This window comes from Lepisma saccharinum, chromosome 8 (assembly GCF_977018435.1).
Source record: "Lepisma saccharinum chromosome 8, izLepSacc3.1, whole genome shotgun sequence".
Lineage (NCBI taxonomy): Eukaryota > Metazoa > Arthropoda > Insecta > Zygentoma > Lepismatidae > Lepisma > Lepisma saccharinum.
In genome coordinates, this window is record NC_139236.1 from 49,570,296 (window position 1) to 49,597,704 (window position 27,409).

A 27,409-nucleotide genomic window follows, 5' to 3' on the forward strand; every position below is an offset into this window, starting at 1 on the left:
GCCCAAAGCTGTTGGTACATATTTATCGTCTATTAACATCATTGACCTGTAAATATAAAGTGATACAGTCCCGATTATCCTATTTATGTTAAACTTTATCTTTGTATTCTTTGGTAGTCCGAAAGGTCATTATCGAAATATTGTTGTTTGATGTTGCTCGAACTTTTTTTGTTCGTTGGAGTTTCAAGATATCATCCCTTTCCTGTTACTTATCACTTTTTGGGGGGGCAAGTGCCCCTCTGTACCCTGCTATATCTGCCAATGCAACACAATATATTAAAAATTTCCTCCCTCTAGGATTGACTTCGCCCCCCCCCCCCCTACTAAGAATTCCTGGCTACGGGCCTGGATGTACGCATTTCGTAAGTTAATGCTACATAAAAATCATCTCTAGCTCTAGAACTCATAGGTATATTCCTATGAGTGGCGTATCCAAAAAGAGGGTGGGGATACGTGCGTACTTGTTTTATTAGTCAGCCCTCATTTTGCCATCCCGACTTTAACATTTTTTTTTTTTAGAAATACTGGGCCAAAGGTGCCACCCTCCCCCCGCCCTTTGGGCACGCCACTGGTTCCTACCATCTCCCTCCCTTTGGGTATGCTATGCCACTGGTACAGCGCCTGTACCACTGGTGCGAATATTAAAAAAAATAATTAAAAAATACCTGTCAAGCCCCAAGACAGCAGCGCCCGGCCCGTACGTGCACATAGTTCCAAAGAAGACCGTTAGAGGACTCTGCATGAGAATCCGACGCAAAAATCTCTTTGCCGCCAGTCGGAGTCGGTCTGTTTGCTGTCGACAGGTTGTGGAGTTTTGTGAAGAGCTCGTGCGTGCGTTAGTTTTGAATAGGCAGTTGGTAAGGTTAGCGAGGGTGAAGGTTGTCTCTCGTGGTTCATGTTCAGGTGGCGTCCATTCATTTTCCGCTCTGTGACACAAGCTTGTAGTGCAACGAACCAAGTTGGAGCATAGTCCTTGTGTTCGTTATTTCATTGCGCGTGTGAATTGTTCTGTTTAACTCACATGGTGTTATTATTTTCGTTGTCTGATTGATCGATACTGAAGGGCAAAAGCATGTTGCAGTGTGGTTGATTGTTTTGTGAGTGACTAGTGTGTGGTTTTTTTTTTAAGTTTCTGCCAAAGATGATGACCAGAAGGGTGAAGCTTGTCTATCCTTGTCGCGTAGAAGGCTGGCTGAATGTTTGTGGTAAGTACACATGGTTTGTCTTGTCTTCTGTCTTTTAGCGGGGAAAATGCAGTATATAACTACAACGTTTGTTATAAAACTAGGTTTCTTGGATATGCTTGCTGTCTGATGTTACTCAGTACTTATGTACGTTACAACTTTATGCTTGAGATGTTTGCCCATATGTTCTTTCTGCTAAGTACATCATGCATGCTTAATGTAAACGGGCGAATGTGAAAGTATCACGCGTGAAGTCTATAGTATACCTGAAGTAAGCATCAAGACTCGACGACGATTAAATGGATTTTTTAATTTAAATTTGTTAATTTGTGGGACCACACATTTACAAATTGCCTTATAAAATACGTAAATTTACTGTCACCCTATTATATTTGCTTTTCTTATTGCCAATTACCGAAAACTGTAGGGTGTCTTTGAGTTGGTATTTTTCTTACTGTTTTGTCACTAACTTACCTCTTCATGTCAATCACGACGATGAGGATGAAATTGATAAAGGGAACACACATGCCACACATCGCCCGACCCTGTGGCCGAGTGGTTAGCACATCGCGCTGCGACGCCAAGGGTCCCGGGTTCGAATCCCGGTCGGGCTTGGTTGTTTGTGAATGTCCATTCATCAATTTCATCATTTCATCACTCATCCCCATCTTCGCAAATTAGCCAAGAGGCACAAAACGCGAAGTTAAATAAACTAAATCAAATCAAACATGCCTAGATCGGAACTCGAATCCGGAACGATGATTTAATTTAGGTACCAGTACTACATTTAATGTATTCTATTAAGACACCCCAAAAGATGATTTTAATCGGGCAAAATAGGGTTAAAATATCTGAAGACTCATTTTACGGGCAGGTGTAACGGTGTTCACAAAATTACAATCTGATTACAGTTTATTAAAACAAAATGACATGTACATCAAACACTTTTTTATTGCAAAGTCTTAAGTAAGCTGCTGGTGGAAATATTAAATCTGTATTGAGGCAACAGCCGTCTAAGTAAATGTGTTTGGAGACTATCTTTAAAAAAAAATAATAGTTTAATAAATGTACATATAAACTGTGGTACCAAATTGTATCACGTGATAACTGCTGATATAATCGATCCTACTTCCACTTTATATCTTTCCAACCTGTTGAAAATGTGTGAAAGAATTTTCCTAGTTGCTTGTTGTAATGTGTAGAAATGTTTCCACTAGATTCACATTTTTGCTAATTATACATATAATTTAAAATTTTAAAAAACTGTAATATTAACGGAAACTTTCTTGGTGAAAGCAGTTATAAGTCGGCGTCTCCATTCAATCCCGGTCATCAATCAAGAAATAGGTCCAACTATCCATGCTCATATTTATTGTTTATTGCAAGGGCGGGAAGGGAGTGTTAAGTTTCATAAGTCCAGATAGAGTAATTTTACATGTCATTTGGTGTCAAACTACAAATCTCATATCTAAATTAATGTTTGTTCATCATTGATTCTTTGTTTCTACAGTATGAAAGGATTATATAGTCAGTTCAATTAACAATGCTTTTTCTGTTAACATTTCACTTATTTTTCTTTTTAAAGTAGACATTTTTTTTAGACGTGAATGCACTCTGATCAGATCATGGATAAGTAGGTGGTTGTATTTTTTTTTTCAGTACGACGAGTCGTGGAATATGTTACGTAGTTGCTCATTACATTAATAAAAAAGCTATGTAAAATAGGAAATGTGCAGAATTCAGCCCTTAACTAATGGTGCCGCGGAATAAACAAAAGGTTAACAACAGCTTTTGTGAAAGGAAGCGGCTACTACCAATTAAATTTTAAGTGAAGTGCATAACAAGAATCTTCAACACATGCAAATTATTTTACAACACAGAACAACCCTGACAAACAAAATGATTATCAAATTTGCTGTAGAATATATATATATCTATATTTCAGCAAGTCTTTCCCCACAACCCAGCCGCCATAAGCTGGCAGGGTGCAAAATCCCAGGGGGGGAATTCCCCCCACCAACGATCTTGTCCTAAAATTTCCTCCCACCAAACTTTTCCGGGGGGGAGTTTTTTTTCTTACAACATATGATAAACAATTAGTTTTGAAGTCAAATATACTTTACTGGAAAAATATCGTAAACGCACAAAGAACGAACAACAAAGACCCTCATCTCTAAGGACACTGAAATTAGTCCGACTTGTAATTCCTTCTCCATTTCTCATCGGCTGTCGTCAGTTACCGCAAAGTATATAAATATATTAATAGAACAAAGCACGTAATAGCATTTACATGTGAATTCTATGTAGGAAACTATTATCTTCATAATGTCTCTTAATTTTTGCTTCTCCCCTCTTAGTCACACAAATCATTGCTCATAGCATTATTAAAATCTTAATTTGCAATCGAATTTTGAATGAAGGGCAGTCGATTTAATCTATTGTATATTTTATAATATAATTTAATTATTGACACACATTTAATGACATTATAGTATATGTATATATTATAGTGTCATAGAGCATTCCCTGACATTCGCTACAAGACTCAGCGGCAAGCGGCCCGGCATCAGAGCTTGTCTTTCCCGGTGAACGGGTCTGCGACGGTCGCTTATATTAAACCTCGTAAAAAGTTTAGAGTAACAGAGTCAGTTCTGAATAAAAGTGGAACCATCCGTGAGTTAAAAGAGAGTATTGTACGAGAATTCGGGAGTTACAGTAGGCGAACTTGCACGTGTAAATGACAATTTCCTTCGGAGATGCCAGGAATGTGTTACAGCAGAGGGACATCATTTTCAACACCTTCTGTAGTCAAGGTTAGTACACAATATGAAAACTGTATGTAATTTTAATAGCCGACTCTAGCGACTGTCGCTGACCCGTTCACCGGGGAAGATAAGCGCTGATGCCGGGCCGCTTGCCGTCGAGTCTCGTAGCGAATGTCAGGGAATGCTCTGTGTATATATAGTGTGTATGGGTGGGTGTCTCTCTGCCCCTTCTCCAATCCGCATTGATTTCGCACCCTGTAAGCTGGTGACTCCTTCGGTTATCCCTACCTATCCACTATCAATCTTGTCTTCGCTCTAGGCCAAACCAAACACACATTTAAATTAATTCTGCAGGAAAAAAAAACTGACAATGTTTCTTCTGCAGCGTCTGGTTTACATACCACCGCGCATTCGCAACGTTTTCCCTCCATCCGATATTCCCCCTTACCTCCCCCTCTCTGTTGGCCCTTCTTTGCTCCCCTCGTGCTTTACAGCTTTCTACATTCCTCCCTCTTCTCCCCCCCCCCTGTCATTCAATCAAACCCAGCCCTTGTGAACTTTGGCTTCCAAGGTAATTTCGGAGGGTTCGCTCTTTAGGGCGTACGCAATTATGTTGCTGCAATGGTTGGATCGCTACATACAATGGTTCTGTCACGGTTCGTGCTCTTGTTTCTTCTCCTACTGCATCAAGACACCACGCAGAAGTTGTGAACCTGTAAGAGTATTCTTCAAAGTTCACCACATTCCCTTCTACCATTATGAGTATATTTGTCATGTAGCCTGTGTTTGTTACTATACCGCTAGCTGATTTGACGAAAGCACCATGACCAAAATGCTACCTTGTAAAGTGAAAAATCTTATGGTATTTAAGATGCCATGGCATATTTCATGGCCTTTCTCAAGGATAGAACCCGTCCTATTTCCGTAGCATCATTTTTCGTAGTATAACCAATCAGAAGCGACCTGTAGGTCACGAGTGCAGGTGTAATGGCGGCCGCGTGAGATGTAAACAATGTATCACTTCACATTTTTAAAAGCCGATAACTATTCAACCGAGAGGAATAACGTTTCGTATAAAACGTTATTAGATACAAGACAATGGCGCTGTTTAAATACATACTTTACAACGCTTGCTGTACACGTATGGAAGAATATTCTAGTTGTTTCAAATGCAAACACCGTGCACTCAACATAGATGGTGTAACTCGACGTGCCTTTCATGCTGTATACGTACATTGTAATCGCCAAAGCTAGTCGAAAAGTTACACGAAATGCTTCTTTGTAAAGTACTACCTGCTGTAAGATTTTTGGAAGCATTTACATAGCATTTATGCTAGCAAAAATGTTAAAAGGAAATGCTTTCGTCTACAGCCGGCTTTAAGCTGAATTAAATGTCCATTTCCTTGCAGCTGACATTCTTCAATTTGGTGTGTGGATGGTGTTAGCCATATCAATATCAGAGATCGAGGTTACTGATAAAATGTGACGTTTTCCTTCGTCATGAAAGGTAGACAGACAAGCGTGTATATCTGTGTATGCTCACATTGTCAGTCACACTGTTGTGGTTTCCTAGAAATTTAAGACGGCCAAATAATAAATCAACCCGTTCTGGTTTTAGCACTGTAAAGGGTTTTGGTGCAAAGTAACACCAAGTGTGGTCTCATGTAATTACTTGTGTATACACAGAACTTGAAATGCATCAAATCATCGCATTTTTTTATGCATTCATTTAACAAATCTATAGCCTACGTGTAATTTTGGTTTCATTGAAATTGTTATATTGGATCTCTTTAATTTTTGCATTTTTAATACATCACACAAAAGAGCAGCTGATAAAAATACCCTAAGTGCATCATTAGCAGTTTATGCACTTCATTGTTTCACTGGAGTAAATAAATTGTGTCAAGTCACATCAATTTCGTTCATTGTCTGTCCTTGTCTCAAGGGGGCTGGCACCCCTCCCCTCCACTCCCTCAAAGATATCTGCCTGGACCATACATTGTGTGCTAGTGTAGATTTTTTTTCATTTTACCATCCGCATCGTGTTGTGAACTTCACATCTGCAATCCAAACTGTTTTTTTTTCGAATGATGCAGTTCTTCCAGCTTTTGTACATATAACCAGGTGGCGCAACTGCCCCCCCCCCCCCCCACTTTTCGAAACTTTTGGCCCCGCACTATGCTAAACCTTATATACAAAAAGAAATATACTGCCTTTGCCCCCAGTTTTGGCACCTTGCCCCCTCCCCCCGGTTTTGGAACCCAATCGACGCCACTGCATAACCCATTCTTATAATTTTCGCTGTTTCTTCATCTACTTCCAAATCCGTCAAACATTTTATCTTAAACCGTTTGTAACAATGTGGACGGCTTTTAATCTTGTCACCGAAGTTTCCGGATTCGAGTCCCTGCCTGGCCACGGATGTTTTTTGTGGGTGTCCAATCATCCATTTCACCTAAACATCACTCATTCTCATTGTTGCGACTAGCCAAAAGTTGCAGAGAAGCGACGTTAATAACAAAAGTACATATATATTGCCTTTTCTTCAAGTAAACTCAAACATATCTAAAACATGATTCTTCAACACTCGCGCTTATACTGCATTGTAATAAACTTGGCTGAAGAAATGAAGGTCTAAGGTCGTCCATTTTCACCATGACGGTTTTGAAAGCATTAACAGGCCATGTAATTTTTAATGGCTCGGTTTTTAATAATTGTATTTATGGTGCACCCACCTGAAATTTATAATCATTACCTGTCTTTGTGCTTCATAAGATACTGAAATTTAAATAAGAAGCGGTTACAGCCCGTTTTTGTAAATTGACAGACAGGTTGTTAAATTTTCTCACAACATATTCTATCGTTAAGAGTGTAGATAATAAACAATTATCTTCTGACAATTCTTTCTATTTTGAGCCAATTAGTTCTGGTTTATGGTGTAGAAAATGAACAATAAGAAAGTGTACAAAAGCCTCTTTTACGATTGCGCTTCTAAACAATGTTCTATTTTTAGTTTTTAATCAACTTCCTGCCTGGGTAAAACGACATGCTTATGGCCGCAGTGTCAAGTCTGGAATAATTAAGAAAGCTCCACTTTGTTGAATGATATGGTTTGTGTTACTTCTATTTTGTGCCACTGTTGGATAATCGCGAAGATGATGATGAATGGTGATGAGGTGAATGAAGGGACAACCATGAACAAGCCCCACAGAGAATTATATTGGCTGTAAGTCCATATGCCAGAGCCTCGTCAGTCTGCAAAGAAGTCCATTTTATGCACAGATAAGCTATTCGGGTTTAAATAAAATCCGAATATGTGCCTCCACCAGTTATCTAACCAGGAACCCCTTGATTACAAAGCGACATTCTCGGGAGGAAGAAGTAAAGCAACAAAGAACCGAGGACAGGAAGTAAAATGAGAGATAATCTTGGCAGATAGCGAAGACCATCATGAAACGAAATTCCTGGGCAACGTCGTTATGTCTATGCAATAAAAGCAGAGGTTGTAGAGGAGCGCCCGGCCTAAATAAACGGAGAGAAAAGAAACAATAAACACCAAGGGATTATTGAACGTAATATCTTTTGACAGAGCCTCGTTAACCTGCAATGTCTCGAAAAAGTTGAAATTTTCCAGTTTTGCAGTCTTCTTGAATAGCCATCATTAGGGGGTAGGTGTATATCCACTAAGATAGACCAAATTATGCATTAAAAACAATAAAAATATGAAAAACTCAATATGCTGACCAAGGCAGAAATTTATTTTATTATAAAACATAAACTAAACGTAACGTTTCAACCTTCTACCAAGGTCTTCTTCAGACTCTGCAAATGTTTTGTACTTGGTGCAGAGTCTGTAGAAGGTTGAAACGTTACGTTTAGTTGATGTTTTATAATAAAATAAATTTCTGCCTTGGTCAGCATATTGAGTTTTTCATATAATGGAAACAAGGCTTAATGGTGTTAGTAAAAATATGCAGTTAATGTATGTCCTTTAAAGACGTATCTAAAAGTTTGCATATGATAGTCTGTAATATGCTTTAGGGGTGTCGTCCTATTTGCGAACACATTTTTTTCTGCCTTGGGACGTACAACGTCTCACACTTCCCGTGCCTTTTTAACGATTTTTTTAAAAGTAACGCAGATCCATATTGAGACTATGGTCAGTGCCTTATTGGTCACAGTAGGAACATAGAAAATTCAACATCATCAAAGTCGTCGTTGAAGTATATATAATATAATAATAAAAGTGTGGCTTATTTATAGAACTACATACTGCACAATTCTTAACTGGAAAGAGCTTTTTTCAACTAATAGTGCATTAATTTCGTAAAGTAATAATATAATTAGTAACTTTTACCTAAATTTGAAATTCAAGTTTCAAAACTTATAACACTGTTCTTATAAATTTAGGAATATCACCAATCTTCCTCATATTTGTTAGTGCTCGTTGTCATCCTTTCGTCCAATAAAACATAATTCTTCTTCCGCTCTACTCTTTCCAGGCTCATTTCTCCTAAGAATCATCTCGTTAGACTTTTCTGCCTCAGCATTTCAACTATTTATAAGGTCTTCCACTCTTGGATGTGGTCTACCTAGCTCGCTGTTGTTTTGTGGTTCCACACTTCCACTGCATTATTTGTCCGGTGGCTTGTGTTGAAGCAGTTTCACCTCTCTCTTGGCACTAAGAGTTTTTCAAGACGTTAACACAGGAATGGAACTCGGAACTATCCTTATTTGTTTCTGAAAACAGGTTTATCAGTTCCATGAGTTGGAAATTAGGACATGGAATTATTTCTCGGATTTATGTGTTCGCAATTAGGACGATTTAGGTGTTGTTCGCAATTAGGACACAATCAGTACCCCCGGGGTACGCCAATTTCAACATAATTCCAAGAATTGAAGGAATACCAGTATATAGACCCGTGGTTGGCTAATATAATTTCTCAACACGGAGAGCGAAAAATTATTGTATTTCAATTGGATAGAGACCCCGTCCCCCACATGCATCACTCTCAGATACAGACACAAAGATTTACGAACATGTGCCAACAGCTAATCAACTATGTAATAATGCCGCCCCTACTGCTATGAGTCATTCCGTGTAGACGCTCAAAATTAACGATTACACTAATATTACTTCCAAAATATGTAATTATATGCACGTTAGGCTGAAATATGCACTAATGTCTCAAATATGTATTTGCATGTAGTAATAAAACCACCAGAGAATCCAAATCAAGTGAAATGAATTAATCCGTTGAAAGTATATAAATTTTTCCCGAGAGAAAAAATATGCAAAAATCCACCTCGTAGCCATCATCACGTATACATCTGCCATAAACTACTGTACATGAACCTCTCGTTACGTTTACCGTACGATGAAGTCAACATGTTTACAGATCGTATGCAATGAAATCCCAGCGTTGGCCCCGGGCGCAAAAGTACAGAGGGAGCCATCGTAATCCCCTAAGCCGTGAGTCATCGGGGATAAAATTTCCCTCAGAGAGCCCTTCTCTCGCGACAACAGATCGAAGCTGTGAATCACTGTTGTCAGCAGGCGCTGGGGCCTCGTCAGCATCGCGATTCGATCCGCGATTGCATTATTGCTCGTAATGAGCGTCGCTCGCAACAATGGCCGGCCATTGTTGCGCGACATCGCGTGCAGGTTTTCTCTCTTATCTCCTTCCTGCAGAAGCGAACATTATTCTTCTGTGTCGAGGTTTTGGGATGTTGTGGTTATCTTAACACAGTACCGGTGATGTCGCCAGGGTGGGCTGAAGGGTTGACGAAATATTTTGAGGCTAAAAGGTGGAATATATTTTGAGGATAAATGGTGAACGAAATATTTTGAGGTAAAGGGTGGACGAAACATTTTGAGGCTAAAGTGTGGACGAGATATTTTGAGGCTAAAGGGTGGACGAAACATTTTGAGGCTAAAGGGTGGATGAAACATTTTGAGGCTACAGGGTGGATGAAACATTTTGAGGCTACAAGGTGGATGAAACATTTTGAGGCTACAGGGTGGAAGAAACATTTTGAGGCTACAGGGTGGAAGAAACATTTTGAGGCTAAAGGGTGGACGAAATATTTAGAGGATAAAGGGTGGACGAAATATTTACAGGATAAAGGGTGGACGAAATATATACAGGATAAAGGGAGGACGAAATATTTTGAGGCTAAAGGGTGGACGAAATGTTTAGAGGTGGACTATGCTTCGGTGGTTATGTTTGTGTAGATTGTCATCCTTTGTATATTTCTTTCTTTCTCTCTCTCTTTCCTTGGAGTCTTTCAGACCGAAGCGACACGGGCCACTTCAATTTATGCACGCTACTGAGAAAACTGTCCAGTCCGAGTGAAGCTTGCCATGTCACATTGGTATGAAAAGTTAAGTTTATTTCTCAAGGTTGGTTTCCACGTGCCAAGTTTTGCATGTCGCTTCAGTCTGAAAGCTTCCTTAGGGATAGTACGTATATATATATATACATTTCTAAGTATTTGAAGTTGTAACCGGCGTATTGCTTTACACCAGTTTTGGCAGCGTTGGTTTCCTGCAGAAACTGACTAGAGTGGATAAGTGCACCATTGCCAAAATCTCCTGACACCGCTGTCCAAATTACGACCGAGGAAATCTGCCAGTTTCCTAAAGTTTGCAAACGCAGCTCGACTCTGAACAGAGCATGACATTTTCTTGGGTGCTTGCATCCGAGATAAAAATAGAAAGTGGAGCAGTCCCCATATCGTCCAGAGCTCCGGCATGCATAGAAAATGAGAAAGAAAAATCGTCAAGCCCAGATACTGATCTTAATGCACCATCATATCTCACAACCACTTTTCACCGGAGACAGTTGTTTTCCAAGGAGGGTTACATAAACTCAGCCATTGGCTCGAGTCTCTGTATGTAAAAGTCAACATTCGTTTCCTGATATCTAATGTCTCTCTTCTGTCACATCTGCATCATCGCAAATGGGTAGTTGAGGAAAATAAGTACCCTCGATTCACGCCTCGGCTGTTTCGATTGTGCGTTCTTCCTATTCCACGTCCTGATAATGGATGTGATTTATGCATCTTTAGTTCTACTCGAACCGACCTCCGTGGTGGAGTGGTTAGTACAGCGCGTAACGACGCCAACGGTCTCTGGTTCGAATCCCGACCTGGGCATGAGTGTTTTTTGTGACTGTCCCTTCATGAATTTCATTATATCATGCACATCATCGCGATTAGCCAAAAGTGGCAGAAAAAGCGACGCTAGAATAATGAAAATCAAATCGGCTAATACGAATTAGGGTGAACAAACTTGGCGGACAATTGCTCGCGAGGACAATAGTAAGTCTGCTGCCAACTCTGCAATATGAGATTCAATTGGAAATGTGTGTTCACTTCGATCCTGGGGACATCTGTTGTTACTTTTAGAAGCAAAAAAAATAGATGAATGGTACTTGTCATCTGTTACCACCAGTGTTTGAGAGAAAGTAAGAGGCTAGTTCTAAAGATATACTAATCTCCTCCTGGTGCCCCATTAGTCGTGAATGAGGTACAATGGAGAGCCCACTAGGCACTCTGCAAGGTTGCCCGATCAAGAAATGTAAAAAGAGAAAAGCGATATTTCAATAGTAAAACTGATCAATTGATGCAGTAAATTAAAATATGTAAAAAGTGGTTCTGTAGAAACAACTTCCCTCTGTGCTCAGGTAAAATTTGACAATTTTCTGTTTACTGGTTGTCAAGATAATCGTGACCAAACTTACGCAATAAACTTACACAGGCTTGATAGAAATGTTCAAAACTTCGCCGGGGTGGAAGATGACCTTAAAGTAAGTTATCCAAGAAATTGATGTGAGGGAATGTTTAGGATTCGAAGGTGTATTTGACGTTCTTGAAAAGTGGCAAGTTTATCTCGCTTTACACAAGAATGCAACAGTTTCTGTTTTAATCTACAGCGCCGCTCTTTCTAATGTCTCCACTTGGATGGAATGTCCTCGGAAGTGCAAAAGGTACTGTTCACATGCAAAATGGTGCGACAATATATGGATTTGCATATGTCTGTGAATGTTCCTTGGGAGAATTGTTGGATTAAAATTTTTATGACTTTGGTTACGATTCCATTACGGCCGCTGTTTACTTTGTTTTCTTGTGGGTGCCTCGAGCAGCAACAGGAAGAGGTCATGTGACCAAGAGAGGATGACAAGTTCAAGGGCCCTGCTCGAGAGGATGCTTCAGTTAATGTGAAAGCGGAACATCCCCTCCCCCACGTCTCTGGCAGGTGAGCGTGGAATTGCCAAGAGATTTTTCGAGTGCAGTATGAAACCTTGGCTTCTGACGCGCCCACTTGACCATTTATGCCAAGTACTGGCGGAGCCCGATGCAACAGGTGTTGTGCGGCCATTTTTGTATGCACGGAAAGGAATGGCGTGACAGATGGAATAAAAACAAGTTTGTTAATCATCTCAGGGTTTTGGGTTGCGTTTAAAAAATCTTGAACCCACCCAGGTAGCATTTAGACCTACATTGTTGCCGGCCTTTGTGGCAGAGTGGTTATGATAGCGCGCTACGACGACAGAGGTCCCGGGTTCGAATCACGGCCTGGTCATGGATGTTCTTTGCGAGTCCAAAATGAACCTAGTGTGTCAATCAAGTTACATTGTTAAAAGTGAACGTTAAATTCACAGTATTCTACGTTCAAAATTGGTAGCGTCGTCGCCTTGTAATCAAGGGGTCCCGGGCATAGGCGTGCGCACGGGGGGGGGGGCGGCAAATGCTCCCTCTAATCATGGACACACGCAGATTTATTTCACGAAGGGACAAGCATACCATGGGGCATATTACCCCGGATAATAGTGTTGCCCCCTCAAAAAACACCTCTCGATTTTGAAATTATCGCTTTCCTGCATCCCCAGTATAATAATTAATGTAAATTATTATGACTGAAATCAAATTATACTTGTGAAAATGTACTTTTAGGTTGACATTCGTTTTCTAAGGGGAGATATGGCCATCCTTGCCCCCCTTCCAGACGTCCATGCCCCTATATTATTATATTTTCACCTAGAAATTTAGGATAGAGGAATCTTATCGCCCTTATTAAACGATATTATAGTCTTAAAGAAAATAAAGTATTTTCAAGCCGATGAAAGTTCAGAGCAACTACGGGGGAAGGGGGTGGTGGCGCAGACAGAGGGAGCAGGGTGCATTGCCCCCAACCTTGGATGGACATCAATTTTAGGGGGGGGGGGGGCAAACATGGGAAGTAAAGGAGAGCAAGACTAGCAGAATAGCAGGACAAAATGGTACTCAAGATGGAAGTAATTTTCAAGTCTTTCGCGCATTATTTCTTCACGCGGCCAAGAGTACCTGCAGGGGGGTCACAGAGCTGCAATTGCCCCCTCGATTTCAAATTTTATAAACATTTCGCAAAATTTTCTTGCTCGCTTCGCTCCCAGTGCCTGCTTTTCTTTCAGTCTTGTCAACTTTTGGACGCCGAAGATCTAAATGAAAAAAAAAAGTAAAACAGTGTGCCATGGCGCTCCATGAAAATTATTGCACCATATTAAATCAATATTGTTTTCATTTTGCAAAAATTTGGATCTGAATATTTTCTTGCTCGGTTCGCTCGCATTTTGTTTTCTATAATGCATTGTAAATTGCCAGGGAGAGAAATACTGCTGCTAAACTGTTTCTCTTAGATGCATGAACAATTGTTTAAATCTACGCATGAACAACTGTTGGAGGAAAAGGAGCGCGCACATTTGACAGACAATTTATATGATTTTTGCTGTTGAATTGTTATAGGGCGTATGAATGCATTTGTATATATACCGTGCGTTCATTTCGATCTGCAGCCGAGAGATCGGGAGAAGCGTGGCGAGCGGCGCTGACGGAGATGCCGACATTTGCGGCCTGTAATGCCCGCTTATTTTTATAGACATATGCAGACATTTATATAAATATTGCAAAACGATCACTAACCTGTGTTATAACACGCAAAAGTTCTTCTGTAATTCATCCAAGTTCTGCTCTTATATACACAAAAAAATACGCTTTAGAAACTATGTTAAGAGCCACAGATAATAAAACATTTTAATCATAGTTTTGACCAGTAACGTCCTGCTTAAGTTTATATCCTTGAAAGAGTTTTGTGCCGATGGGGATCGTTTGGAGGTTTTGAATGTGCAACACTGTATCAAGATTACGCTGTAGAAGAAACCGTTAAAAGTCAATAGTGTTCATGAGCTTCCTTGCAATCCGAAATCTCCGAGCTCGAGTTTTTTGTTCCTTCGCGACTAGATGAAGACAGAGTTGTAAATATAGTGGCGAGCAATGTAAACCAAGAGCGTGTTAATTTCGTACTGTGCGCAAGAGTGTTATTCTTGGTTACTTGCAGTTACTTGTTTGTGTTATTGTAGTGTGTATGTGTGACGTGGCAGTGAGACGATTGGAATGTCAGCCGCAAGATTCACGTTAGAACAAAGATTTTTTTATGTATGACACGTACCTACGTGAAAACAAACTCGTGTCGAGACGTGTGTAGGTAATTTGTACAGAAATTCCCATGCGTTTCAACTCCACACAGAGATACGGTTAGACATCTTTTCCTTAAATTACGAGAAACTGTATCGTTAAATTTTAAAACACCTAAGCAAAAACGACGGATTCTAACCGAAGCAAAACTCGATGATAATGGTGCAGCGTTAGAACGTTCTCCAAACAAACCTCTACGCCGTGTTTCACAGGAGGTGGGCGTGTCAAAATCATCGGCACATACAGTCACTAAGCTACTAAAATTAAAACCATACTCTTATAACACAGGTTAGTGCTCGTTTTGCAATATTTATATAAATGTCTGCATATGTCCATAAAAATAAGCGGGCATTTCAGGCCGCAAATGTCGGCATCTCCGTCAGTGCCGCCCGCCACGCTTCTCCCGATCTCTCGGCTGCAGATCGAAATGGACGCACGGTATATGGGGGTGTGTATATATACACACACCCATCAAGGCAATAAAACAAACAGTGAGATAAAATTAGGTCTTTCTTTCCCGACTGAAATTTCATCAAGACTCTTGCCCCCCCTAATCAGAGGGTCTGCGCACGTCTATGGTCCCGGGTTCGATACCCGCTGGAGGCACTTTAAACTCCAGACCCAGTCCCGATTAGCCTTATTGTGCATAAAGTGGACTTAAAACACCAAGTCAATCAATCTACAGGGTGTCCCAAAAGTCCCTTAACAGCCGTCCTAGAGACGTGTAGTGCAGAGATTGACATGATTTGAGTATATAGTAATACTGTAGGGGTAGGGGGAACATGATTGCTGTGGGTGACCATGGCGGCGGCCATCTTGGTATCCGCCATATTGGATGGAGGTCATTTTTTTTAAAATGGGAAGGTATATGTGTGGCACATAATTTTAGGCTAGAATTGCACCAGAAACAAGAATATGAAGTCAGTTTTCAGATATCTTTAATCTGTGAAAAGTTATTGATGCAATGTTGAATAAATGATGACGTATGATAAAGTATGGAAATTGTGATAACTGATATCATATCTCTTTTGTTGCAAGTGTAAGTGACAAAGAACATGATGATATCCAATGAGGAACGAATTGAGATCATCCTCATTTCCGCGGAAAGGAGTTCACGGGACATTGCCAATGGCTTCAATCAAAGACATCCGTTTAGGCCGCCAGTGTCGCATGTTAGTGTGGCCAATGTGATGAAGCGGTTTAAAGAAACGGGTGCAGTGCACGATAGATGTCGATCGGGAAGACCAAAAACAGCCACGGATGAAGAAACAACAACGGCAGTTCTGGCATCATTCGTGAAAAAAAATTCGACGACTATCCGCCCAATGTGGTGTTAGCAAGAGTTCGATTAGCAGGATTATGCCAGAACACAAGTGTCATCCCTACAAGATGCAAACGCAACAACATCTCAGTGAAGATGATCTTCACAGGAGGGTGGAATTTAGTGAGTGGTGTGTCGTGCAACTTGAACGTGACCCTGACTTCTGGCGAAACATTCTGCATAGCGATGAGGCATTTTTTTATACCATTGGTGAGGTCAACCGTCAAAACTTGCGGTATTGGTCCTCTGAGAACCCGCACTGGGTAAACCCGGGGAACGTGGTTGGGCCAGCAAGAGTTATGGTGTGGTGTGGAATTTGGAATACCCAAATCATAGGTCCATTTTTCATTGAGGGGACATTGAATGCAGAGACCTACCTGCAGTTGCTACGCGATCTTGTCTTACCTTCAGTGTGTATGCCGGATGGGTCTTTTCCAGAATTTTTTCAACATGATGGTGACCACCTCATTATGGGAACATTGTTCGGCAGTACCTTGATGTCCAATTTCCTGGTAGGTGGATTGGCAGACGAGGACCAAGAGAGTGGCCAGCCAGGTCCCCAGACCTTACTCCTCTTGATTTTTACTTGTGGGGCCATCTTAAGGCCATGGTTTATGCAGTTCCAATACGTGATATGCGTCACCTTCGTCAACGAATCATTGAGGCCTGTGCCGCTGTCACTCCCGAAACTCTTTTGAATGTTCGCGTGCATGGGAGACTTGCTTACGGATGTGTTTACGGGAGCATGGCGAGCACATTGAGCACATTTTGTAGCGCAATAACTTTTCACAGATTAAAGATATCTGAAAACTGACTTCATATTCTTGTTTCTGGTGCAATTCTAGCCTAAAATTATGTGCCACACATATACCTTCCCATTTAAAAAAATTGACCTCCATCCAATATGGCGGATACCAAGATGGCCGCCGCCATCGTCACCCACAGCAATCATGTTCCTCCTACCCCTACAATATTACTATATACTCAAATCATGTCAATCTCTGCACTACACGTCTCTAGGACGGCTGTTAAGGGACTTTTGGGACACCCTGTACATTTAAAAAAAATAACAGCCTGCCTGTTCATTTAGAAAAACGTGACGTATCTGTTTTTTATTTAAATGATTGTTTTATCATGCATATAGAATGATTACATATTACAGTTGCGTGTGCATAAATATATATTTTTTGAAACAATCATTACAATTACATTAATTGAGATAAGTATGTCATGACCGTTTCTACTTTAAAAGACGCCCATGGTCATTTTTGACGGTGTACGAAAATTGACGGTGTTAGACCGTAATTTCTCCAGACAGCTTTCTTTCCACTGAAGAGTTCAGTTTTTTTCCAGAATGGCTCGCGTTTTGAAGAGCCATCGAGTTATTCTATTCTGAAATTTCAGTTAGGTAAAGATGGCACTGCAACATCAAATAGACACACACTCGTGTATGTTATGTAAGTATGTAGTACAACATTGAGACATACAAGAAAAATGTTTCAAATTCAAATTTGAATATTTTATCTTACATAAAGATAAATAATGATTATAAATGTCAGTCATTGTGCAGGAAAATATATTTGTCTAAACTGAATCCTTAATATTACATTACATACAGACGGTAACAACGTTTGTGGTCATTTTCTCAAGTTGCAATTTATTGTACAACCAACCAGATATCAATGAAATCAGTCTACAAGAAGTACTCAGCGGTAATTCTTCTGCATCCATCCATTGTTCAGACTTCAGATGATTGTGTTTTTATCAAAAATATGTATGTTTTGGAGAAGCCGGTGCTGAGGTCCACGGTCTTTAACAGTTTTGAGGAGACGATCCTACTGTTCAGCTGCAGTAAATCTAGATTCAATTCAAGGTAGCTATATTACAATCATGTTCACTGCCGCGGCATTTTCGTTTTCTTCCTTGTGCTGGTTTCTTCATAAATGTGCGCATTAGTACATTATTAGGTTCCATGCTTTTAGTTACAGGCCCAATCTGGCGTAGAGATTAGCGTAGCGCACTTCTGGGTTCGAATCTTGTGTAAAGGATGGACATTTTATGGTTTTGTCACGTTTATTTCATCTATTCATTTGGGGCTTGGGTTCGATTCCCGGTAGACATACTACGAGGATTTAGTCTTATCTGGGTATAATGTAGACTTAAACAGAATGTTATCAGTAAATAGGTGGTGTAAAATAACAAACACCTATGCAATCACTCACAAGAAGGAGAATAGCAGTGTTTGGGTTGTCTAAAGTCCACTTATATCTACCTAGGATTGTAAAATGTTCTATGACCCCGCATTTGGGATCAAACTATCTTTTGATATTACCAGATAAAATGAACTATCTTTCTGGCAGGGGGCTATGAATCAGAAGCGGTGGACCCTTTTGCTTCAAGAGCATATTGCACTGTGTCCCCTTGATATTTTGTTTATCATTGTTCATGGCTTAAGGGGAAGATTATGAAACACAAAGCAGAAAATGACGTCACAAGATGAAGGTCGATAATGCTTCATGTTATTGTGTACACCTGTAGTAGTTTCGCCTTCATCATTCTTGTATGACTTCAACTCACCAAGGATGACGTGTCCACCTTTATCTTTCTCGCTATCTTTGCGGAATTCAGAGTATCTGGGGAAAGGCAAAAGACTAATCATTAAAAACCAGGAGTCGTAGATTCGATTATCCATTGTCATGGTTAACCTAGCGGTAGTAATTTGCAACGTCGATGTATCAAACAAAAGAAGAACGGTTTCTTTGACATTCCAAAAGACCTTGTAAATAGTCGCTGAGTCACCAGATGACGCCGACGGGTCGTATTACGTTGAAGGCGAAATGTGAGACAATTACCCTGTAACATGCAATAAGTGTATTAACATAAAATACACTATATATTGCGAATATAACCTTAAGCAGAAGACCGACGTATAATAATAAAAATAGAATAAAAATACGAGAGATTGTTAAGAAACTAAATTAAAGTAAGTACAAAACTAAAACTATACTCCTTACCGCAAAAGTCTATTGAGGACCAAGTTCTTCTAAGTGGCTTCCTACAGGATGACACGTAGTCAGTGCATCGTGTCCCATCGTCGCGGTTTTCTAGTCTTCGAGGCTTCGTTTTCAAATAGCCCCGCAATTGCCACCACGATGAAGGGTCAGCACTAAATTTTGGACTGAGGATCGAACCCAGAACCGCTTGCACAAAAGGCGAGATCGCTAACCACAAGCGAAGGGTAAACACTTTCGTCTGCAGCGACTGCGGGGGGGGGGGGGGGACAAGCCAATCACTCTCAACTTTTAATTCGCGAGTTGATCTTTCTTTTCTTGCTACAACTGTATCGCAACAAAATAAACATTTTTGCAGTACTGTACTAAAAGTAGGTTCGTTAACAAAGAATGAAGAACACCAAGGAATATGAAATTTGTTCTGGACAAGGTTTGGTATGCCGAATGTCTCGGTAGTTAACAGTAGAAATTGCATATTTAATACTCTAGGAAATGGGATCAAGTTTTGAACTGTTTTCATTAGGAATCTATACTATATTAAGTGGCTATTGGCATTTACCACTTTCTTGTTGTATTTTTTTGGTAGTGTTTAGTTGATATTAGGATTAATACATATATGAATAAATTTTACTCTAATTATGTATTATTTATGCTGTAATTATGATTGTTTACAAGAAAAAGAATTCTTTCTTTACCGTTAGCCAATGTGTGGCATCTCTTACGTCGGTAGAACCTTTAACTTGGTTAAGTGGAATTCTAAGCGTGGTGTTTAGGTAAAAGTTAGTGACCTTCTTACACTCATGTGTAAATACATGAATTGCTCTAATTACATGGTCTGGAAACCCTAGAAAAGTGAGTGAATTTTGTTTTTATGAAATTGTAGACACTGAGAAACAGACGAACAGTAGAGTTAAAGGGGACGAACTTATATTCTAACCCCAGCTTTCCGCACACGGGTCGAGAGGTTGAGCAGAAGCAGGTAACCGAGTTTCCAGAACGTTACACCTTGAAAATCGATAACCAGTGCCAGCGGTTCCGTTGGCGCCACGCACGTGGCAGCTGCCCTGGCTCTGAGGCCCTCGACGTCGACCGAAGCCACCGGGTTTCTGGGTGTCCTGAGAACAAATTAGGCGTCATCTGGCTAACGTAGCCGTCAGCGTGGAATCGACTCAATTTGTTACGCAGGGCTGCCCGTGACAAGAGTGGGCGAACGTGCCCCACTCCTCTTGTGGGGTTCAAAGCTTGCCATTGATTGCGAAGTCAATTTCAAAGATCTGTGTCTCTAGATGGAAATGTTGTAGAGGTCTAAAACAGTGGTTCTCAACCTTGAAGAGCCTGAAAATTCATTTTTTAAAAAGTCGAAAAGTTCAATTATGTCTGGATGTGTTGACTAATATAAAATTTTGTTTAAATTAGTTAATAACGACTGGATATAATGAAATTATTTTAGTTTCTTCTGCCCCACCACCCATGACCAATCTTAAATTAATTGGTAACAGCTGATTTTCATTGACGTTCCATTTCGGACACCAAAAATTCCAATCAATGAAAATTACTGTGATGGGCTGAAAGTCGTGTAACCCTTCCGGCTCTAACTCGAGAAGGGCCCAACCGTAAAAATTCTAATTTGGAGGCTGCACGGGGGACAGTCCCCTCTCGGTGGCCTTGTTTTCTCACCGCCACTGACGCGAAAGAATTTCCTCTTATCGCTGGTAAACCCCGAACGAGAGGCCATATTTCCAGACGGTTGCCAGCTCGGGCTGCATGTCGCAAATATCAGGAGATCCTCTCGCGGCTCGGTATAATTGACGGCAAGGGCCGGCAGTTGTGAAATGCTGCTCTAAAAAAAATCTTGATTCCTGCATTAATCCTGCGCGTCACGGCTCTGCGAAATTGACTTATTGAACACTCGTATTCCAAGCAGTTCTTGCCATACTGGCTGTGCCCCACCCTCTTCAGAACTGAATAACGACTGTAATTGCCACGTTGTTAGAATTTATCGTAACACTTGTATACTTAGGGCCCGGAATTTTATGAAATTACACATTTTTTTCTTTGTATGTAGCCAAGCAAAAGCTACAAATGTCAGCAAATTACGATGTTAGGAACCATATATGTGAACTTCATGTTACATATTTTCACATATTTTGAGATTTATTACATATTTCCCATTTACATTACATAGTTTACATAAACTGCCGTATTTGTGTTGAGTAAGGAGCTGTAATTGCGGGAAAATCATTGAAACTTTGATTTATCCAAAAATCAAAAACCAAAACTAAAATTAAAAAAATCTAAGAAGATGTATTTACGTAGTAGTTCACTGTGGCATGGACATGGTATGTATTGAAGAAATAGAAGCATTTTTTTACTTCTTTAAGATTTTTTTTGCCTGACAAAACATTTTGTTCATTCAATGAGAATATCAGAAAGAATACGTATATTACGTACATATTGCATTACATATTTCAGCGATTTTTTTTATTTTTCAGTATTTGTGTATACATTTCGCAAGTTTTGCGTACATAAAATTCCGGGCATCACTTATAACATTCTACCGTTAATTTTAACAGTCTGCCTGTTAGTTTGTAAAAATAAAATCAACAGCTTTTGTTTTGTTTTAAATACAGGGTGTCTCAAAAGTAATAGCGCAAACTGACACAGGTGAAAATACACGATAATAGAAGCAAAAAAGTCTCAGTAAACATGGGTCTGCAAACGAGCCGTTTTCGAGATAATCGCGAATGTGTGATTATAAGCCGCCACTGACTTCAATGTTTGTAAACGTCATCCTAGTAGGTAAAATGCTAATAATACAGTAATAAAAGTCATTGGAGATCTCAATTGAACATTCCACTTACTTTAACAAACGTTAGTATGTTACAATTACTGTACACTCGTACCTGTTAAAGGAGGTGTTCAAAGTGTCGTCCTTGCATCTGGATGCAATACTGTACGCGATTCCGCATTGAGTTTCGAATTCTTTCGAACACCCCCGGTCCCTTTCGGAATTGATCACAAGCATGTACAATTCTCTGCATCCATCCTGTTTGATTGCAACGCCACCTCTCGGAAATGTCCTGTTTTGTAAACAAAGAGCAAACCTCGGACCGCGCAAGGAGCAAAGCACTCGGTGTTTACAAAATGCAATCAGTGACTGCTTCTAACCACACATTCGCACACATTATTAGCATTTTACCAACTAGGACGACGTTTACAAACAATGAAGTCAGTGGCGGCCTGTAATCACGCGATTATCTCGAAAACTGCTCGTTTGCAGACCCATGTTTACTGAGACTTTTTTGGTTCTATTATCGTGTACTTTCACCTGTGTCAGTTTGCACTATTACTTTTGAGACACCCTATATAAATTTGAATATGTTTTCGTGCATATAGAAGAGATAATGAATTCATCATAAATGACAGTTGCATGCACCATATGTATATCTTTTAAATCGTTAAAATCGCATTACTTGCGAACCATTAGTTCGATTAACCATATAGTGGGCTTTAAAGACGGTCATGTTAATTTTTACGGTAAATTTGATGGCATCGGAAATTTACGGTCTTAAGCAGTCATTTATCCAGTCATCATTTTACGGTGTAGGACGTAAGTTTCGTAACATTTTCTTCAGTTGTCAATGATGTTTCATATTAAGATTCATAGATGGAGTTGCGTATGCTCAGTATAAAAACATTACTCTTTATGGAAAATGCAGTCACATGCACACTTTCCAATTATTTTACACATTACAAATTAACAATGGGTAAAACAATTATCACTTAACGATTGTGGTACAGCCAACGGCATAGGTATTGTTAAACAAATTGTCCATCGATATTTTCATTCTTTCTTATTCTATTTCCTCTGTTGCTTTAAGGAGCGGAATCTGACCCGAAGAAGACGATGTCCTCCTCTGTTTTTTGATGCTTTTATTTTAGTGTATGATCATATTGTGGAAAAAAAGAAAACAAAAAGTGGTGGACAATTAGCCTGTTGTACTTTTTCCGTTAGGTTTACGAAAGCAATCAATTAAGGGGGCCTTTTATATCTTTTTTTTTTTTTAAAAAAAAGACCCAATTTATGGTTGTTTTTGACTGAATTTACTCTTACCCCCGCCCAGGTGAAGAATTCTGGATACACCCCTGGCCATGGAGTTCTCATCGGGGTTGATTATTTTAAGTCTACTTGTCGTACAGATAGGCTAATCAGGACTGGACCTACAGTTTGAAGTGGGATCGGAACCACTGTGCCTCCACCGAGTATCGAACCCGGGAACCCTTGTTTACAAGGCGACGACGTTACCACTACGCCATCTGGGAGGCCCAGAACAGGTTTGATCAGTGGCGTATACTGAGTCCCAAGATCTGGGCTATCTCACTATGTCACGTGGTCCTAGGCTATGAATAAAAATGAATTTACCAACTTATAGGAAATCAGGTTGCCAACTCGTAGGAAATCAGGTTGCCAACTCATAAGAAATCAGGTTGCCAACTCATAGGAAATCAGGTTGCCAACTCATAGGAAATCAGGTTGCCAACTCTTGAATCAGCATCATCATCTCACTGATATGAATAATATTATTTACAATTTCAGATCGATTTTTCTCCTGTATTTTATTCTCTAGGCTTCAGGCTTCGCAGGTAGCCTAGCTCGCCTAGAATATACGCTCCTGGGTTTGATGAAGAATTTGTAGAAAATTCGTAGAGTGAAATACGAAAATGACGAAGAAAAGAATATGTGATAGCCCGTTAAATTGAATCAACGATAAAACTGTCTGGATAATGGACACATTCCGATAGCCGGACATTTGAAGCCCATCCCTATATCGAACCCAGTACCTCTTGACAAGGCGATGATGTTATCTCCATGCTATCCGGGAGGGCGTGGGGCATTGATGCAACCATCCTCACCATTGCAATGATATCAGGAAGCGAGAGAGAAGGATAGTCTCGGTTGATCGTGTTCCATTTCCAACAGTCTGTGGTGCTGAAACAGTACGGAAAAAACTTTAAAATTCTTTGGACGTGACAACCATCTTGTTGAGTACCGAATCACCCCAGCTACTTTCTCCCGCGTCTCTATCTCGTATCACACTCAGACGGCCCCAGGTTTCCAAAAAAGACCACCCCCCTTAAGAAAAAAAGAAGCCATTGTCATCCACGATGTCACGGAATCCATGGTTCTGCTAGTGCGAGGAACCTGTCCCCCGAGTCGATGCCTACCAGCCACAAAACCCACTCAAGTTTGAAAGAAAGATTTGAGAGTTTTTATTACTTTACTCTTTCTACAGGATAATCTTAACGATGAAGAGAAATGCTCGTGCTAAGAGGAATATTACAAAAAGTAACCAGAAGTAACGTGTAGCCTACGGCCAGCCACACACCGGATCCGACGCGACGCGACGAGTCATTCTTGTCGCAAACCGGCTCAGCGAATGTTTAACATTAGTCTCTTATGAGCGGCCGTACACCGGACGAAACATTTAACTCGAGTCACCTTGCGACAGGTTACGACGGTTTATCTACAAAACAACGAGGGACCGTGGAGCAACTTGGAACAAAGCGATTTGCGCATGCGCCAATCCATTCACTTCAAGCACAGACATCTAATCACAGACCGGAAATTGCCAGTAATTAAATGTAGTCATTGGATCTTACATAAATTGTTAATATCGTATTTTCGAACCAATTACTTGCTAGAAATATATTCCATTCACAACATGTAAACTCTTACGTCAAATCTACATGCACTGATTCTTCTGTAAACTATTATACTTATAGTCCATCGTTACCCGCTTTCAAAATTATAAAAGACAGACCTAGACGTATTGCGTACATGGACGAAATCTGCCATCAGATTTTAGATAACAAACAAAAAGACTCTTCGTGTTGCGTCGCGTCGTGTCGTGTCTGACCTAACCATCTTATAGTTTCAGCCCTATACTTTTCTGAAGTAGAAGCAGTTACGAAAAATGCATCAACATGTCATGTTGGAATAACGTGACACAATTTACTTTTTTGATACTTGCGTTAGTGACGCGTTACTTCGTTACGTTGCATTGCGTTGTTTTTCTCGCGTTACCTTGATGGATTCAGAACTGGAAGATTTATTTACCAGGACGAAACATGCTTTGTTGTGTTATTTTAAACTTGTGCATGTGTAGTTACACTGAGAAAGCATGCAGCAACAACATCACAACAGCTGTGATACTTGTGTAAACAACTGGTTGCCTTATTGTGTGACGAAGTAGCACGTTACCATTACTTCGCATCTAAAAAGTATCTTGTTACTATTTGGATGCGAAGTAATGGCAATGGTTACTTATGGAGGCAAAGTATCTGAAACGTGTTACTTTCTTGGTAACGTGTCCAACTTTGGTCACTACATTTATTTCAAGAGAAATGTTGTAACTTTATATCCTGGTTTAATTTATTTATAGAGTTAAAAAATAGTAGAGTTCAAGCTGCAAAAGCAACACATTTATCACAGTTTGGCGCAGCCCTTGAAGTGGAAAATGTTAGGGGGGAGGAGGGATATTTGGTCGAGCCTTGGAATTAGCTGAGGGGATGCGTGTATGGTTTAACATGGTGACTGTGAGGCATCGAAAATTTTGCTAGCTAAGGGGATACCATCCCCCGCAACCCACCCCCTCACTTCGGGCGTGTCTTGAATATTTCCTAGCAACAAGGAGAAACAAATGGCTTTGACAAGCTAAGCTCATCTTTGGCCAATTCGTGAATCACACCTCTGTTGCAGCGTTTTTAAAATTGCCCCCCAAATTAAAAACATCAAATTTGAATGGTGGACCCAATGTGTGTATCATCTACACACGCATGCATATACAAGAACAGAAATATGCACAACTGATCGAAATATAGGGTGATTCAAAGAGAAGCAGACACTTTTGAAAGAAACATGTTTCCTCTTGTATTGAGCAAAGGAATGCATACGTAATGAAAGGATAACTGTGGAAGTTTTGTTTTTCACACTCACAACTGTTCTCTTTCTCTGTGTGTGTGTGTGTGTACCTCTGGTTACACGGTAGATACGAAGCCTGTACTCCAATACTCTGGTGTTACGACAGATACTACAGGCTAAAAAGATAACTAGTGAAAATAAAAGTTCGCCACAATGTGCATCTCATGTCTCGTATGTTAATCATGATCCCTGAAACAACAATTATAAAGTGTCAATTTATTTTCGAATCACTCTGTGATAAGTTTGAAGCCATTAGAAATGTTTTATTCCACAGGATTGAAGTTTGAGTGCAATCCAATTAATTCCTTACCCGTCGATTTCCCAGACAGAACATTCACTGCATCCTGTGCAATGCTGTGTAGAGAAGAGGTTCTTTACCTCCCAGTGGGGGAGGAGGAGGGGCGTTGACACTATCAAACAACAGAAGTGGCAAACACAAAGGAATGAAATGTCTTAAGCAATTGGATTCGGGTCGTCGGAAGCACACGACTCATTCTTCATTTCTTGGTACATCATTTCGTCCTGTAATGAGATGCACCGTAAATTAACACGTTTTATTGTAAAATCAATCGCCGACGCTAAGGTAGTTGCAGGGTTTATGGCTTGGCTACCGATTCAAGACCCAAGGAAAGGTTATTTGAAACAGCGGACGTGGGTGGGGAAATAGTTGTTAGTCATCCCGCTTCCTTTTGTTTTCGTTGACCCTGGACACGCTGATGAGTCGAAAGAGAGAATGACAACGGCCAGATAAGAATGTGACGTGATTGCAGGTGGATGATGTGTGTTAGGGAATTCCGCGTACCTAGTTTTCCTCCTCCACCCTCTCTCTCTTTCCGTGTCATTCTCCCTTTCCTTGTCTTTAACCTCTGCCAAAGTTTTTATTTCTCTCCCTGTTTCTTTACCTATCTTATCCTTTTCCTGTTTCTTGCACTATACCTTTCATTGTGTCTAATTATTTTCCTCTTTCTTTCACACCTTTTTTCTGTCGTTCTATCTTCTCTCATCTTGTTTATCTTTATCTTTTCTCTCTTTCCCATTTTATTTTCTTACTTTCCTAGTTCATTTTCTCTCTCTCTCTCTCCCAGTTTCTTTTCTATCTCTCCCGGCTTCTTTTCTCTGATTCCCCGTTACTCTTCTCTGTTTCGTCGTTACTCTTCTCTGTTTCCCCGTTACTCTTCTCTGTTTCCCAACTACTTTTCTCTGTTTCCCGGCTTCTTTTCTCTGTTTCCCGGCTTCTTTTCTCTGTTTCCCGGCTACTTTTCTCTTTCCCATGTTTGTTTTCTGTCTCTCCCAGTTTCTTTTCTCTATCTCCCAGTTTCTTTTCTCTATCTCCCGGTTTATTGTCTCTATCTCCCGGTTTATTGTCTCTATCTCCCGGTTTATTGTCTCTATCTCCCGGTTTCTTTTCTCTCTTTCCCGGCTTCTTTTCTCCGTTTCCCGGCTTTTTTCTCCGTTTCCCGGCTTCTTTTTCTCCGTTTCCCGGCTTCTTTTCTGTTTCCCGGCTTCTTTTCTCTCTTTCCCGGTTTCTTTTCCCTTTTTCCCGGATTCTTTTCTCTGTTTCTCGGCTTCTATTCTCTGTTTCTCGGCTTCTTTTCTGTTTCCCGGCTTCTTTTCTCCGTTTCCCGGCTTCT

General features: G+C 40.3%; 1 protein-coding gene across 1 annotated transcript in view; it reads left to right on the plus strand.

Annotated features, from left to right (window-relative positions):
- Positions 1-806: 806 nt before the first annotated feature.
- raskol (Ras GTPase-activating protein raskol) overlaps positions 807-27,409 on the plus strand; it is a 648,601-nt gene continuing 621,998 nt past the window's right edge. Inside the window, exon 1 of the mRNA XM_083126628.1 lies at positions 807-1,205. Coding sequence (XP_082982754.1) covers positions 1,142-1,205 — 64 coding nt within the window. The 5' untranslated portion in view covers positions 807-1,141. The remainder of the gene's footprint in view (positions 1,206-27,409) is intronic.